This window comes from Castor canadensis, chromosome 8 (genome assembly GCF_047511655.1).
Source record: "Castor canadensis chromosome 8, mCasCan1.hap1v2, whole genome shotgun sequence".
Classification (NCBI taxonomy): Eukaryota; Metazoa; Chordata; class Mammalia; order Rodentia; family Castoridae; genus Castor; species Castor canadensis.
The window spans coordinates 89,713,800-89,730,069 of record NC_133393.1 but is presented as its reverse complement, the minus strand read 5'-3'; the positions used below and the strand labels follow the sequence as shown (position 1 = coordinate 89,730,069).

General features: G+C 48.1%; 2 protein-coding genes across 2 annotated transcripts; both read right to left on the bottom strand.

Moving 5' to 3' along the window:
* Positions 1-874: 874 nt before the first annotated feature.
* Positions 875-3,207, bottom strand: Mfsd5 (major facilitator superfamily domain containing 5). The gene is made up of 2 exons (XM_020160215.2): positions 3,023-3,207; positions 875-2,465 (listed from the first exon to the last, which is right to left on the bottom strand). The coding sequence occupies exon 2, from the start codon at positions 2,445-2,447 to the stop codon at positions 1,095-1,097; it is 1,353 nt and encodes a 450-aa protein (XP_020015804.1). The 5' UTR covers positions 2,448-2,465; positions 3,023-3,207; the 3' UTR covers positions 875-1,094.
* Positions 3,208-10,406: 7,199 nt separating this feature from the next.
* On the bottom strand, positions 10,407-14,569 carry LOC141425763 (uncharacterized). Its single transcript, XM_074083481.1, has one exon. It carries the CDS (start codon positions 11,356-11,358, stop codon positions 10,576-10,578), a length of 783 nt encoding a protein of 260 aa, XP_073939582.1. The 5' UTR covers positions 11,359-14,569; the 3' UTR covers positions 10,407-10,575.
* Between the last annotated feature and the right edge of the window lie 1,701 nt (positions 14,570-16,270).

The following is a 16,270-nucleotide window of genomic DNA, read 5'->3' as shown; positions in this document are numbered from 1 at the left end:
TTTTCAAAAACAGGTGGGTCCCCCATGCCCATCTCAAGCACATTCCAGGACACACCCTTGAGCTACTCTCCCTCCATCCCAACCCTTCTTAATGCTGGCTCTGCTTCCTCTGAGAAGCCCAGATTATGGTGGGAGGAAAGACAGATACAATCAGAGGCTAGGCAGGGAGGGGCCCACAGAACTTGTGTTCCCACTGGTACTATTTCCTGCCCTGATGACTCTCTCATCCTTACTCAGGGTGGATGGAAAAGAGTCATGTACAGATAAGATGTCCCAGTCTCTCAGCCCTTCACTTAGGTTCCAAGCAGGGACACAGAACCTGGTGGGCATAGACGATGCTGGTTACATGGTGCATTTATAACCACAGAGACAGAAGGCAGACAGCATGCATGTGCTGAAATGCAAGCTTAATTCCTGCAGGAAGGGCCTTGGTTTGCCCTAAGGGGTGGTCACTTGGATGCTTGTTCTTTTTTTTGTAGGACTGGAGTTTGAACTCATGTATTTGTGCTTGCAAAACTCTACCACTTGAGCCACACCTCCAATCCACGGGTGGTCACCTATAATCTTTGACTTGGCATTTACCCCATGTGCTAAAAGTCACCTCACCCTGGATGTGGAGCAAGGATCTTACCTGACAACAGAGAAGGGTACCTGTCCTGGAATAAAGAGGTGTGGAAGACCTAGAAGCCTCAGGCCCTTTCCATTCAGTTCTGCTGAGAGGCAACTGCTCAGCTCTCAGTTTGAGCTAGAGACAGACGTAGAGAAACTAGAAAAACTTTTTTGCTGGTAATTCCTCTTCTATCTCAAACCCTCTAGCTGTACACTTGCCAGAAACTACTAAGATGGGTATAGATGCGAATGAGGAAATCAAAGATCCATTGAGAATGTTTATTTTTAAATGGCAAAGGGAAAGGGAATAACACAGAGTCAGTTTTTGGCACCTTTCCAGTCCATCACCCCCATGCCCTTCCCAACACAAAGCACTGGCAAGAGGGGCTGCAGGACAGTCACAAAGTGAGTCACATAGAGATCTGTACAACCCTGGAGAGGTGGGATTCAAGAGTCCATCCCAGACCCCTTGTCCTGCGTCAGGGTTAGAGCTCAGGGGCATAGGGCTCCCCGGTGGGTGAAGGCACCCGTAACTCAGCATCATGCCTTACCACGGTGAAGAGTCCTACCACTGCCAGCAGAGCCATCACCATGACGGCAGAGCAAATGCTGAACATGTTCCGAGTACCTGTTTTTCGATCACTGTCATGGAGGACAAGAAGCCCTAGGCAGGCCAGTAAGTGCAGGGGCACCCGGAACCAGTTGAGTACACCAGCCTGCTCTGTTTCAGGGATCACCTTTCTCCGTAGGAAGCTCATGCTGGGAAAGTAGAGCCCACAGGCTAACTCAATAAGTAGAAAGGCAATGAAGGATTCCACTGGACTCTCCTGGCCTGGGCTGGTGGAGAAAGTCAACATGAAGAGAGAGAAGACGACAATGAGGACAGCAAGGGAGAGCAGGTGCATGGGCTGAAGGTGGTACCTCTTGGAGGTAGCAATACGGTACAAGGAAGAACCTAGCAGGCTAGCTGCCATGAAACTAGAGAAGACAATGCCCAGGGGGGCCCCATGTGGGTCCAATACAGGTGTCCACAGGAAGACAAAGATGAAAATGACACTCTCAAACAGGGCTTGTATGGTGCCTAGCAGCAGCACTCGTCGGTCTGATAGGAGGCAGCGCAAACCTCCAGCACAGGTCTTTGAGAAGGCACGCTGCCGATCATAGTTCTCTCCCCAGTTGCGAAGGGCCAAGGCCCCAGTCAGAGCCAGGAGAGGAATGGCAGCCACAAAGGGTGCTACAGGCCCCAGCCCCATCCAGCTAGCCACAGCCTCAGCTGCCACACCTGCCACTACAGCCAACGCATGGTTCCAGAAGGCAGCTCGGGCAAAGGTAGCTGGGATCCACTCAGCAGGGAAGTCATGCCGCTCCATGTGCTCATGGATGTACCAGGCCTCAAAGGCCGAGAAGAGGAGGGCAGTGGACAGCCCACCAAGAGCTCGGCCCACCAGCAGCACAAAGTAGTCCTGAGAGAGTTTGGTTAAGCAGCATAGAGAGTAAGTGAGGGAGAAGAGAACACAAGACTTCTTGCGGCCCAGCCAATCCACAAGGGAGGATGCCACTAGGCCAAAGAGGACTGTGGAGGCCAGGCCACAAACATAAAGGATGGCAATTTGACCCTCCAGGAAGTGGTAATGCTGATAGAGTTTATAGAGGTAGGGGGCCTGGAGCCAGTCAGCAGCCAGGGCCAGGAAGTAGACCTGATAAAAGTCCAGTTGAAACTGAAGGAAGGAGGGATTGTTGCAGGCTCTTCCAGGGGGCTTAGCCCGGCATCTTGACAGCTCCAGCCCCAGGCAGGAGGCTAGGAGGCCCACAAAAGACAGGTAGGCAGTCACCAGCATGGTGCGCCCCGGGATGGCCTGGGGAGAGAAGGGGAAGTCAGAGTCACATCCATGGTCCAGGTAACACAGTCAAGGGGCTGGGTGTCTATGTAGAGGCAGCTCCACCTAACTCCCCTTGCCAACTCCACTCCCCCAGAGCTCAGACCGGAGGGACCAGTTGGGTGGGTGGCAGGAGTGGCTCAGCCACAGCTGTCTCCTAGGACACTATGGGGCAGGGAAGGGTAAGAGAAGGAGAGGCCTGAGCACTCGCCCCACCCTTGCCTGGTATAGCAAAGGTGTCCGTTTAGTAATCCCGGTCCCACAAGTTCTAAAGGGGCTCCTGCCCTCCTCCTCGACAGCTTCTGCAAGCTTCCGTCTGTTACCTTCCATCCTCGCTGAAGAGCCCATTTTTGCCCTGTCTGGCCATCTGTTCTGGGCATCCCTCCCGCCCGCGTGGGGCCTCTGGAATTGCTACACGGTCACGCGCGTGCATCTCAGGTTTCCCCCTCCTCCTGGTTACGGTCACCTCCTTGCGCCCCCTACCCCCCACCCAGCGCCGCCACACCCGCTAGCGCTTCGCCCGGCCCCTGCCTTACCTGCTGCCCCGGGATGCGGGGACGCTCCGGACACGTCCGGCTCCAGGCCGCCGGCCAGCCCTGCCAGCTCTGGCTCCGGCTCCGCTCGGGTTCCAGCAACGCGCCCGCCCCTCACAGCCTGCTTCCGGGAGCCGGGCAGGCCTCTGGCCGCGGCCATGATGGGCCCGTCACGTGACGGGGGCGCGGTGCGGAAAAGCCCCGCCCCGCCTCGCCCCGCCTTCCTAGACGCCAGGCGTGGAGAGTACCGCCGGGAAGGGGCGATCCGAACGCGGGGCTCCCCGCTGCCCTTCCGTGACACTTGCTCCTTCAATGCGTACATGTCTGCGGGGACACCCTGAAATAACGGCCATTTTCTCTCTATTCCTCTGTGCCGTGCCCGGGAAAGATGTCTGCAGCCCCTCAGAGCCAGGGGCTGCCGCTTCCTGATGAGCTCCACTGCCCTAAACCCAGCCGACTCCTGGGTTTGCTTGCCTCCTACCCACCGCCCCTCCGCCCCTCCGCCCCACTCAGTGACCTCCCCGCAAGCAGTCAGTTTGTCCGGATACCTGAGGGAGGCGGTGTGGTGTAAAGAACTTGGACTTGGGCTGTCCATATTCTGAAGTTCCAATCCAACTCGTCACTTACCAGCTGTGTGGCCTTAGGCAAGCCACATAACTTCTCAGCGTCCCAGTTTCTTTGTATGAAGTCATAGGAGACCAAAGCCCAAGTAAAGAAGGCTAAAGTTCAGTGGCAGCGTAGGGTTAAGAACTCCAGCCCAGCTGCTGAACTCCCATCTTTGGCAGCCTAGGAGTTCTCCTACCTTGGACATGTTTTTTAACCTCCCTCCAGCCTCAATGTTACATCCTAGAGACTCTCCAGTGGCTTCCCTTTTCACTAAGGATAAACCCCAAAATGTTTTTATTGCCCTATCAGCCCCTCTGTTCTGGGACTTTCTACTTCTATAGTACTCCCTTCTACCCTTGAGGGCCTTTGCACACTGTTCCCTACAAGGTTCCTCTCCAAGATACCCACATGATTCTCTCCCTCACCTCCTCCAGTTCTCTGTTCAAATATCAGAGAAGCCTTCCTTGCTCATCCTGTTTAAAACAACATGACCACCTCCACAACTGTAACCTACCTACTCTCCTTCCAATTCTATGCTGTTTTTTCTTCATAGCACTATATAGCACACTATATGTTTTACTTGTTTATTTATTATTTCCTTTCTATAGGTTTTTTTGTTTTTTTTTTTTGTACTGGGGCTTGAACTCAGGGCCTACACACCCGAGTCACTCTACCAGCCCTTTTTTGTGAAGGGTTTTTTCGAGATAGGCACTGAAAACTATTTGCCCAGCCTGGCTTCAAACCATGATCCTCCTGATCTTTGCCTCCTGAGCAGCTAGGATTTACAGGCATGAACCACCAGTGCCAGGCTTCTACAGTTTTTTATCTCTTTTGATCATCTGTATTCTCAATATTTAAAAATCTCTGATAGGTAATTAACAATCCATAAATATTCTATGAATAAATTAACCCATGTAAATTATAGTAGAAAGTACTAGCCCATGTTAACTGTTAACAATTACCAAATAATTATATGTACCGAATCTGCTTTATTGTTTTGTTTTGGGATTTTTTTTTTTTATTTTGGACAGGACTATGGTTTGGACTCAGGGCTTCATGCTGGCTAGGCAGGCATTCTATCACTTGAGCCACTTTGACAGCGTGTTTTGTTTTGAGACAGGGACTCCCTATGTAGCCCAGGCTGGCCTTAAACTCATCATCTTCCCACCGCACCCTCTCAAGTACTGGGATTACAAGCATATACCACCACACCTGGCATCTAAGCTTTTAAAAATATCTGGGAGGCCCAAGAATGTCGTTCAGTGGCAGAGAGTTTCCTGGTATGTTTGAGGCCCTGGATAAAATCCCCAGCATTGAAAGGAAAAATAAGTCCAGGGCTTCCAGCTGTAAGTGACGTATCACATTTAACTGTCACAACAACCAAAACGGTAGGCACTATTGTTATCCCCAGAGTTAGAGAGGTTAGGTCACATACCCAGAGTCCAATGATAAGAGGTAGGGCAGGGGCTGGGACTTAGATTTTTCCTCTTCTGCCCTCAGATGGTTTCTTTAAAGATTTAATGAGTTCGCCTGCCTATACAATTGATTCCTAAATGGTGGTTTTGTTTATACCAAAGCTTGGAGAATATAGGTAAGGAGGGTTAGGTACTCCCAACAGAGAAATACCTTGTACATATATTCTACAACTTCCAAAGTGCCTTCACCACTAGCTGACAACTACTGGAGAGTAAAAAAGGCAATAATTGTTGCCATCCTTTCATCTAGAAACACTAAAATTAAAAAAGAAATAATGACTTATAGTTGGGCATGGGGGTATATACCTGTAATCTCAGCACTCAGAAAGATGAGGCAATAAGATAAAAAGTTTGAGGCCATCCTAGGCTACATAGTGAGACCTTGTCTCAAAAAAACAGACCAGATGAAAACAAAAAGCATGACTTCTCCAAAGTCATTCAGTTAGTCGGGTACTGATGGCTTACACCTAAAATCCTAGCTATTCAGGAGACAGAGATAAGGAGGATCAGTGTGAAGCCAGCCCTAGACAGAAAAAAACCATCACAAAAAAGGGCTGGTAGAATGGCTCAAGGTGTAGGCCTTGAGTTCAAATTCTAGTACCACAGAAAAAAAATGAGGACAAAAATCTTTCAGTTAGTGGGGATATGGGGAGTTCAGGCTCAGGTATCCTCCATCCTAGTCATGAGCTTCAGTCCCTTGAACTCATGATAGTCTGTGAGTTCTTAGTGGTTTTTTCTTTGGGGGTGGAGGTCATCCTGGATGAAGGCAGTGGATGTAATAGGATGACCTCACATTCCTCGCCTTCTGTTTCACAAGAATGAGACCATTATTACATTGTATCTTTGCTCAGAAGTGTCTGATAGAGACCCAAAGCAAGATTACATTATTTTAGATGGATGCCAGTGGCTCACACCTATAATCTTAGCTACTTGGGAGGCTGATATTGGGAGGATTGTGGTTTGAGGCCAGCATGGGCAAATAGTTTGTGACATCACATCTCGAAATAACCCAACAAGGTGGGCACTGGTGGCTCATGCCTGTGATCCTAGCTAGTCAGGAGGCAGAGATCAGGAGGGTCAAGGTTTGAAGCCAGCCCAGGCAAATAGTTTGTGAGACCCTATCTTGAAAAAACCCTTCACAAAAAAGGGCTGGTGGAGTGGTTCAAGGTGTAGGCCATGAATTCAAACCTCAGTTTTAAAAAAACAACAAAACACAAAACAGGACTGGCAGAATGGTTGGCTCACGTAGCACAGCACCTGCCTAGCAAGCATGAGGCCCTGAGTTCAAACCCCAGTACTGCAAAAAAAAAAAAAAGAGCAAAATGAAATAGAGATGTGGCTCAAGTGGTAGAATGCTTGCTTTACAAGCATGAAGCTCTGAGTTTGAATCCCACTCTCACAAAACAAAACAAAAAATTACAGCCAGGTATTGGTGGCTCACTTCTGTAATCCTAGCTACTCAGAGATAGTTCACAAGACCCTATCTTGAAAAGCCCATCACAAAAAGAGGGCTGGTGGAGTCGTTCAAGTGGTAGAGCGCCGGCCTAGTGAGCATGAGGCCCTGAGTTCAAACCCCAGTGCCACCAAGAAAAAAAAAAAAAAGAGAGAGAGATTGCATTATTGGGGTTATCTTTTTTCATCATAGGACCTATTCTTTAAGGTTGCTGGGAAAGATACTAATTTTTTAGCAGGAATTTGCCTGCAGATGACTAGAAGGAGATAAAGAGTGGCCTTGTAAGTGCAATCCATCTCTAGGACAAACTTCTGGTGGCAAGTAGGGGGGGCTGGGACCTGCGTGTGAGGAGCCATGGGAAAAGTCCTAGCTTTCAGGACAGGTGGGGAAGATACTCTAGGAGTTACTAGACACCATGCTTAACAGAGGAGCTCCATTAAAAAGTTTTATTAGGAAAATGTTCAAGCATACATCAAGATAGTTCTATAAACCCACATATACTTAATTCAAGAATTTGGATTTTGCTGGGTGCTGGTGGCCCATGACTATAATTCTAGCTACTCAGGAGGCAGAGATCAGGAGGATTGAGGGCTGTTTGTCAGCCCAGGCAAACAGTTCAAGAGACCCTATCTCCAAAATACCTGACACAAAAACAGGGCTGGTGGAATGGCTCAAGTGGTAGAGCACCTGCCTAGCAAGTATGAGGCTCTAAGTTTAAACCTCAGTACTAAAAACAAAAAGGAATTTGGATTTTGTCACTTTGTTCCTTCAACTTTCTTTCCTTTCTCCACTGAAATATTTTAAACAGTCTAAGGAGAATGATGGAGGGGGTGAATTCAACTATGATACAACAACTTTTGTAAATGTTACAATGTACCCCCAGTACAACAATAATACAAAAATAAATAGTTCTATCTTACTCCACACTTCAGCATACATCTCTAGGAAATAAGGACCTTTTGTTACATAATCTCAGGGCCATGCTGACATCTAACAAAATTAGCACTGACTCCGTGGCATCATAAATACCCAGTCCATAATTAAATGTCCCCAACTTCTGAAAATGTCTTTTTACAGTTGAGGTTTCCAAATCACGAACCAAAAGAAGTTCACGTGTTCCATGTAGTGGTTGGCTTTGGGGTTTTTTTTGCGGGGATCAAACCCAGGGTGCTGTACATACTAGGCAAGTTCTCTACAACTGAGGCACACTCTTAGCCCTATTGTTCTATTGTGTTTGTTTTTTTGTGGTACTAGCACTTGAACTCAAGTACTACACCCTGAGCCACTTCACCAGCCCTTTTTTGTGATGCCTTTTTTGAGATAGGGTCTTTTTTGAGATAGGAACTATTTGCCCCGGCTGGCTTCCAACCTTGATCCTCCTGATCATCTGCCTCCTGAGTAGGTAGGATTACAGGGTGAGCCACTGGTGCCAGGATACTGTGGTTTCTTTAAGTCCCCTTTCAACCCTCCCTCCCCTGAGTCATGAGTAGCTGAGGAAACTGGATGTTTCTTTGGAATATCCACATTTGGTGTATCTGTATACTTCCTCCTTGTGTCATTTGACATGTTCCTCCATGTCTTATATTTCTCATTAAATGGAAGTTAGCACTGGAGGTCTGATTAGATTCATGTTTAGTTTTTGGTTATTTCTTTGACAAAAATTCTTCATAGGCAATGTTAAGTGCTTCAGACTGCATTACATCAGGAGGCACAGTGTCTGGTTGTGTCACTTTTCAGTGATAGTTGAGATTCATCAGTGGGCTCAGATGATGACAGCTTGATACCTCCATTACAAAGTTTTCCATCAATCATTATAAAGTTCTCCATGAATTAGCCGAGTGTGGTATGCACACCTGTGACCCCAGCACTCAGGAGGCTGAGGTAGGAGAATCATGAGTTCCAAGGCCATCCTGGGATACATAGTGAGACCCTGTCTTAAAAAGAAAAAGAAAATTGTGACCAAGAAAACACAGTTTACTTGAGTGGAGTGGCTCAAGTGGTAGAGCACCTGCCTACCAAGCACAAGGCCAGAGTTCAACCCTTAGTGCCCCCTCCACAAAAGGAAAAAAAACAGAAGAAATGCACCTAGAAGTAGAAGTAGGATAGGACAGAAGAGTACACAGAGATATGAGGTCAATTTAAAGCCCAAGGAAAGCCTGTGGCTCATGCCTGCAATCCTATCTACTCAGGAGACAGAAATCAAAAGGATCTTGATTTGAAGTCAGCCAGGGCAAATAGTTTGAGAGACCCTATCTTGAAAAAAAACCCATCACAAAACGAGGGCTGGTGAAGTAGCTCAAATGGTAGCGTGCCTGTCTAGCAAGCACAAAGTCCTGAGTTCGAACTCCAGTGCCACTGAAAAAAAAAAAAGACCAAGGAAGAGAAATCATAGTTCAGGCAGCTGAGCACCTGCTTAGCAAATGGGAATCCATGGGCTTAAACCCCAGTACCACCAAAAATAAATAAATAAATAAAATAAAGACCAAAGAAGAAAATAGACATGAAGACAAGGACTGAGACAGGGAAGGGGAAAAGAAAAAAAAGGTATATTAGAAGGAGAAATAGAGGGAATAAGAAATATAGAGCTGGCGGGGGGTGGGCCTGAGGATGTGGCTCAAGTGGTACAGCACATGCTCAGCAAGCAGTGCGACCTGACCCAGGTTTATCCCCAGTATCACAAAAAAAAAAAAAAAAAAAGAGAGAGACTGGAGAAGATGTGGTGACATAAGTTAGGTGAAGGCAAATGTCCCAGTGGCATAAAGATAAGCAATAGGAATGGAGAGAGTAAAGTAGAAAGATAAAAGGAATAATAAACAGAGATAGAAGGAAAAGAAAAAACAGTGGGGGCCTGGCTTAGGTGATAGAGTGCCTGTGGAGCAAGCGCAGAGCCCTCCCTGAGTTCAAACCATACCACCAGTCTGCACCACCAAAAAAAAAAAAAAAAAAGAAAGAAAAAGAGGTCAGGCACTGGTGGCTCATGCCTGTTATCCTAGCTACTCAGGAGGCAGAGATCAGGAGGATTGTGGTTCAAAGCCAGTCAGGCAAATAGTTTGCAAGACCCTATCTCAGAAAAAACAAAACAAAACAAAAAAATAACAAAGAAGGGCTGGTGGAGCTGGGCACCAGTGGCTCAGGCCTGTAATCCTAGCTACTCGGGAGGCAGAGATCAGGAGGCTCGAGTTTCAAAGCCAGCCAGGGCAAATAGTTCAAGAGACCCTATCTCAAAAAACCCTTCACCCCAGGGATAGGAGACTTACAACTAGCTATGTGTGGGTAGACTCACTGGGAGCCTGAGTCAAGGGTCCCCAGCTTCCCTCATCCCCCGGCCAGATAAGCATGGCTCTCACAGATGGGATTACGGGTACAAGATTGAGGTCATGATGCTGAATGAGCTCTCAGAGACTTAGAGACTTAAAAGACAAGACATTCAAACAAAAGGTTCCTGCCTAAAAGCAAAAGACCATGAAGGATGTCAAAGTTATCCAAGGGGAGGCTGAAGCCAGGAGCTCTCTCCATAGCCAACTCTCTGGTTCAAGGGCTGCTGGCCTCTTCTGCCTGGCTCAAGAGGTCAGGGGTCCAAAAACTCTTGGAGCAATCATGGGTATGGATGGAGGTGCATGGGGCCAGAAGTAGACTTGGAACAAAGGGTCCCCCACTTCCTCTAGAGGAAGAGTCCATCTTTTCCATGCAAACTGTAAAGAAGACAAGCAAAGAAGGGTCTCTGCTGGAGTCTGAGTAGAGGGAAGAAATGTTCAATGTGCTCACCTTCAATGGAAGCTCTGAGAAGAACACTTTCCAATCCAGAAGGTACAGAAGAAGAAGTTCTGGAACCAGTAGGACCACGCCTAGAAAGTAACTTCAAAATAGTCACCCCCTATGCTTCCAGGATCAAGGGGAAGGGGCTCTGTGTAGTCAGCCCCTCCCTGTCTGGTGGAGGTCCAATTGTCCACCTCCCCACTCACTCGGAGCATCTGCCCTGAGGAAGCAGCTCCAGAAGTTCTCCAGCGGCCCCTCTCAGGGGCCTAGACTATTAGACAGCACCCCCGAGAAGCACGCTGTCCTCTAAAGCAGAAATTGCAGCAGCTCATGGAGCCCCGAGGCCCCCAAGCAGCCCCTCGGCCACAGCCGCAGCTATCACTGCCCAAGTGGGAGCTGCGACAGGCAGCTTGGCCTTTGGAACAAGGGTAAATAGGGCAAGGTGAAGGGTGACAGAAAGTCGGGAGTGGACCTGAGCAGGGAGTGCAGGAGATATGGGGATAAGTCAAGGGAGGACAAACAGGGCAAGGAGGAAAAGAGCAGGTGCAGGGTGGGCCTGGGAGGCTGGGACAGGATGGGCATGTAACTGCGTAGGAGGGACAGGCAGTGCAGGAGCAGGTGGGAGGGGGACAGCCAGGGCAGGGGCAGGGACAGGCAGAGGGGGGACAGGGCAGGCAAGGGGAGGCAGCCTGTGGTCCGTGCCCAGACTGTGTAGGGGGCTCTTGGTGAGTAGCCTTCTTATTTCGAGGCCCCAAGTGTAGGCCCAGAGAGAAGTCCATTTGGCTACAGGAGCAGGCAGGCTGAGGGCTGGGTGGAGGGGAGGGCACCTGTGGGAGCTGGTGGGGGGGGAAGGGGTGGACTGTTGGGGGTAGGGGAGAGGCAGGATTAAACCTAAGACACGCTGAGCCTTGCTGATCCTGCAGGGAGCTCAGCCCTCCCCTTCCAGACTTGCCTGGCAACACCCTCCACCCTCCACTGACAGCCCTCCACCTGCACCAGACCAAAACTTGTTCTTCAAATAGGACATGCACTTTCATGCCTCCAGTCATTTGTTCACACTATTCCTTATGCCTGGAATGTCCTTTCTCTCTTCTCCACCTGGCCAGGTCCCATCATCTCTTAAGTCTTCTCCTCTGTTCAATTATAAGGCATTTCTTGCCTCTCTAGGCCCTAACACCTGTCTGAATGTTTCCAACCCTGGTGGCCAGAACTATAGCTTCAGGTCTCCAAACAACTCCCAAATGGGGATCAGGGAAGCAGCAACATCAGTAGAAGCACTCTGAGAGACTGAGTCAGGGATGTTGGAAGCTGGCAAGAGAGTTAGGATACCTGAGTTCTGGGAGTTTCCCAAGAGAATGAGTCTCAGATGTAGGTGTGGGGGTGCCTGGCTGTCTCTGGGAAACTGACAACCAGCCTGGACAACTATTATTTGCAGGTCTATTATGGGTCAAGCACTGGCCATGGTAAGTGAACAGACAACTAAGTTTCCTCTCTTATGGAGCGCCCATAAAAGTGAGGGGTGGGGTGGAGTGAGGACAAAAAGCAAACAGGTAAACAAATTAGTTTATTTCAGATCATGAGAATAGTTATTCTCACAAAGTGATGTGATACAAAAGTGACTTGGAGATGAATCATTCAGAGGGGCAGCTGGATGTCCAATCTTAAGGTATGATAGCCCTTAGGGACTTTGGAGAAAACATGGTTAGGTCAAACCCTGGCAGAGGATGGAGAGTTGCCTGGGGTTAAATAGAACCCAAATGACTGGGTTATGGAGAAAAGCAAAGCTGAGAAAAGAATAAGGAAGGCCCTGGGTTTAATGCCCAGCACCACATTTATAAAAGGGAAGGAAGGAAGGAAGGGAGGGAGGAAGGGAAGGAGAAAGAAGGATAAGGAATGCAACAGGTTGCAGTGTCAGATTCAGTAGTCAGGGGAGGACTTAAGGAAGTGAGGAGCAAGCCAAGGAAATATGAAAGAACATTTCAGAGAATGCCATGAGCAAAGGGGAGATTCATAACAGCACGGGTTAGAGAGTAAAGCAGAGTTCCCATCACGCAAGGCCTTGAGAGCCCAGGTAGGGACTTGGATCTTATTCCAAGTAAAAAGGGGAAATCACTGACTATTCTAGATAAAGTGGGTGGATCTTATGCCTGCCCCTGCTTAGAGTGTTCTGCTAACTATGTAATTGGTCTATACAACCATTTTGGAAAAGTCTGGCATTATCTGATAAAATTGAATCTGCCTATATAGTTTGACTCTTAGTTCTATATCCCAGAAAAACTCTTGTATGTATGTACCTAGGAAACAAGTACAAGAATGTTCATAGTCACATTTTGTTTGTTTGTGGTGTGGATTATACCCAGGGCTTTGTGCATGCTAGGCACACACTCTACCACTGAGCTATATCCCAGTCTCTCCACATTGCATACGATAGCCCAAACTGAAACAGCTTAGAAGTATAACAACACTAGAATGAAACAATGAGCTGTGCTATATTCATGCAATGGATATTTGAAAGAATTAAATCATAGCTGTATGGAACAACTTCCATATGTCTCACAAACTAGAAGTTGAGCAAAACCGGGCACCCGTGGCTCATGCCTGTGATCCTAGCTACTTAGAAGGCAGAGATCAAGAGGATCACGGTTCGAAGCCAGCCTGGCCAAATAGTTCTGTGAGACCCTATCTCAAAACACCCTTCACAAAAATAGGACTGGTGGAGTGGCTCAAGGTGAAGGCCCTGAGTTCAAGCGCCAGTACTGCAAAAAACAAAAAAGAAGTTGAACAAAATAAGTAAGATACAAAAGAATCATACATCTTATTCCATTTCTATAAACCTTAAAAACAGATAAAATTGAGCCTGACATGTTGGCTCATGTGGTAATCCCAGCATTTGAGAAGCTGAAGCAGCAGGATCAAGAGTTCCAGGCTACATAGTGAGACCCTGTCTCAAAACAAGAACAAAAACAAACAAACAAAAACTCCAAATAAAACCAAACAAAAAACAGACCAAGCAAAATTGAGTTTAGGGGTGCTAAAACTGCAACAAAAACAAACAAGGAAGTTCTTTGTTTACAATTATTATAAAAGTCAGGATAGTGGTTACTTTTTAGGAGGCAGAAGGAACTGTAAAAGGAACAAATGGGAAACTTCAGAGTGCAGGAAAATCTCCATTTCTTGACCAGAATGGCAATTAAATAGATGTTCACTTTATTTCTGTTTATTCTATATACTGATCACAATATATTTACTCTGTACAGAAAAAGGAGATAATATTACCTCTCCTTTTGTACTTCCTCCCTCTTTGTTCAAATCATGCTGAAGTCCAACACTTCTGGTCCATATACTCATCTTTCTCACAGACCTTAAAGACAGCAACTTTCTATTTATTTCTGGTCACCTATCAATGCTTGTCATATACCAGATGCTCAATAAATGTTTGCTGCATTGGATTAAATTGAATTTCCCAAGTCTCTGGGTAGGCAGTGACAGGAAAAGGGCAGGAAGTTTGTTATGGGAAAGAGAACTCAGGACCACCAAGACCTGAGTTCTCATCTTAGCTCTGCCACTTCCTAGCTGTGTGATATTGGGCAAGTACTCAGCTTCTCTGGTGCTCAGCTCCTTCTGTGAAATGGGGATAATAGCTGGATTGTCTTCTCTGTGGATTAAATGAGATAATGTTCAATCCCTGGCACAAAGTATGTGCTCAATAAAGGAGAGCTTCCCCCCCCAGTCTTCTTCCCCCTAGCCCCACATATTTTCTTCAAAGGAGTTCATCAGATGGGGATAGTCAGCTATCAAAGGGAGTCCCAAGAGGTGGGTTCACATCCTTGGGGCCCCTGAGTGCTGGTATGAGACGTAGTTTGGCAGAGAGAGGCTAGCAAACAGAGAGATTTGACTGAAGATGAACCGAATTCAGGCAGTTGGTGGGAGTTGGCAGGGCAGGCAGGACGCCTGGGTCCTGGGAGTTTCCATTTAGGGGAAGTCCCAGGTGCGGGGGTGCCAGTCTTGCCCCACCCAACACCCTGGCCCCAGGGGATGTGGGCACAGGGAAGAAAGTGGGTCAGAGCAGGGCTGGAACTTAACCCCATTTGTCCCATGACCTCTTTGCCAGCTCCAGGGGAGGCATAGTCACTCATGATGAGGCCCATTCCTCCTTCCAAAGGGCCCAAAATTCATTTTCTTCAGAAAGGGAGAACTTCAGGGGCTCAGTGGTAGCATTTGACTAGCATGCACAAGGCTCTGGAAGGTAGGGGTAAGGGGGTAGTGGGGGTGGTGGGGGGAGGTGGGGGAAGGAGGAGAAGAAAAGAATCTTAGAACTTTGGTGCCTGGGCAGGAAGAACTGGAGGCTCTCCAGTGTATGGAGGAGAAAGTACCCCCCTCCAAAAAAAAAAGAAAAAAATCAACCCTGCATACAAGTTCTGTGCAAAACAGATAGCTGCACCGCCCACATGCAGGCTGGCAGACACCTGGAGCACTCACCTCACACACTGTAGCAACTGTGGAGGCAGATATGCTAGCTCCAGGGGGTGGGACAGGTTGGGGCTGGATCTGCAGGAGGGTGGAGGGTACAGGGAGGAGGTTTTCTGCCTGCTGAGGCTCCAACTAGGCAGTTGCAAGAATCTTCACCCTGGAGGATTTGCCAGTTTGGGGCAATTCTGTAGGGTAATCTCAGACCTAAACCTGTAATTCCTCTTCTCTCTCTGTGTCTCCCTTCCCTGTTTTGGAGCAGTAGATGAAGAAATGAGTGGGAGCACTCCAGGAGAGAATCACCAGGTACCCTGGGATCCTGCCTTGGCCATGAGGAGGTGTTTACTATCCTTCTCTTATGGCATATTGAATATAGATGAGGCACAGAACCAAAGGGCTCCTCTTCTTTCTGGGAGATTGGGGTGGCTAAGAGCTTGGACCTGAATTCCAGGGACTTTGCACATACTTTTCCCTCTGTCCTCCTTCTCTCTACTCTCTCCTTTTACTTCCCAGAAGGCTCTCCTGACCTCCCTGACTGGGGGAAAATATTCCTATGCTCCATTCTTCTAGTATGTCATGCCTCTTCATACTGATTAGTCTAGTTCCAATTTTGTGAACTGTTAACACTTGATTCCTCCATCAGACTTGTGATCCTGCAAGGGCAGAGACCATACCTAGGTATTCCCAAGGCCAAGTGTACTGACTATTTAATACAAATTTGCTTGATTAGTGAATGGTGTATGTTCAGGGAAGAAATTCCTAGAGCTGTGTAGGCTAGTCCTAAAATCCTGTGTTTCAAAACCAAGGCCTTATCCTATGTGGGGATCTGGGCAGCCCCGAGGCTGACAAGGACCTTCTACACACAAACTCAATCAAGAGGAGAGCCAACAGGCTGGCAAGCAGCAGGCTAGGCCTGGTACAAGGGGTAGAATTGAGCAAGCACCTGGGGCAGGGCTGGTACCAGGCTTGGAACAGAGCACATGGGGGGGGTGGGGAGGAGGTAAAGAAGGGAGGAGGGACAAGGAGAGGCCACGTGTGTTGTACAAAACATGTTTTCATCACTCTCTCCCTGGTGCTCTGGTCTCCAAGCCCCCACAGCACTTCTGTGCCTTAATGATGTCTTTGGGGGTTATGACATAGTTCCCCTTACCCCACAGACATCTGCCAGCCACCTCTGAGCATCCCAACAGGACCAGATTGGGCATGGGAAAATGACCTGTTTAATGTCCTGTTGCTGGTGGGGAGGGGGCAAGGGTGAAAAGTAGGGGTGAGGCACCAGGGCAAAATCAGGGCAGGTGGGCAGGTGGGACCTGCATCCTTTTCCTCATGATGTCTCCTTTTGCTTTTTGCTCTGTGACCAGGTAAGCAAAGGAAGCCTGGTCCTAGGGTCCCCAAGATGTCATTTCCCTCCGTTCCCCTGCTCTACCTTCCCCTTTCCTTTTCTTGCCTCCCAGGGTGAGAGAGTGGAGCAGCCTCAAACAGAATGAAGCCTAT

Coding starts and splice junctions, on each gene's coding strand:
- Mfsd5 (XM_020160215.2), bottom strand. CDS start 2,447: ATGCTGGTGACTGCCTACCTGTCTTTTGTGGGCCTCCTAGCCTCCTGC.
- LOC141425763 (XM_074083481.1), bottom strand. CDS start 11,358: ATGACTGGAGGCATGAAAGTGCATGTCCTATTTGAAGAACAAGTTTTG.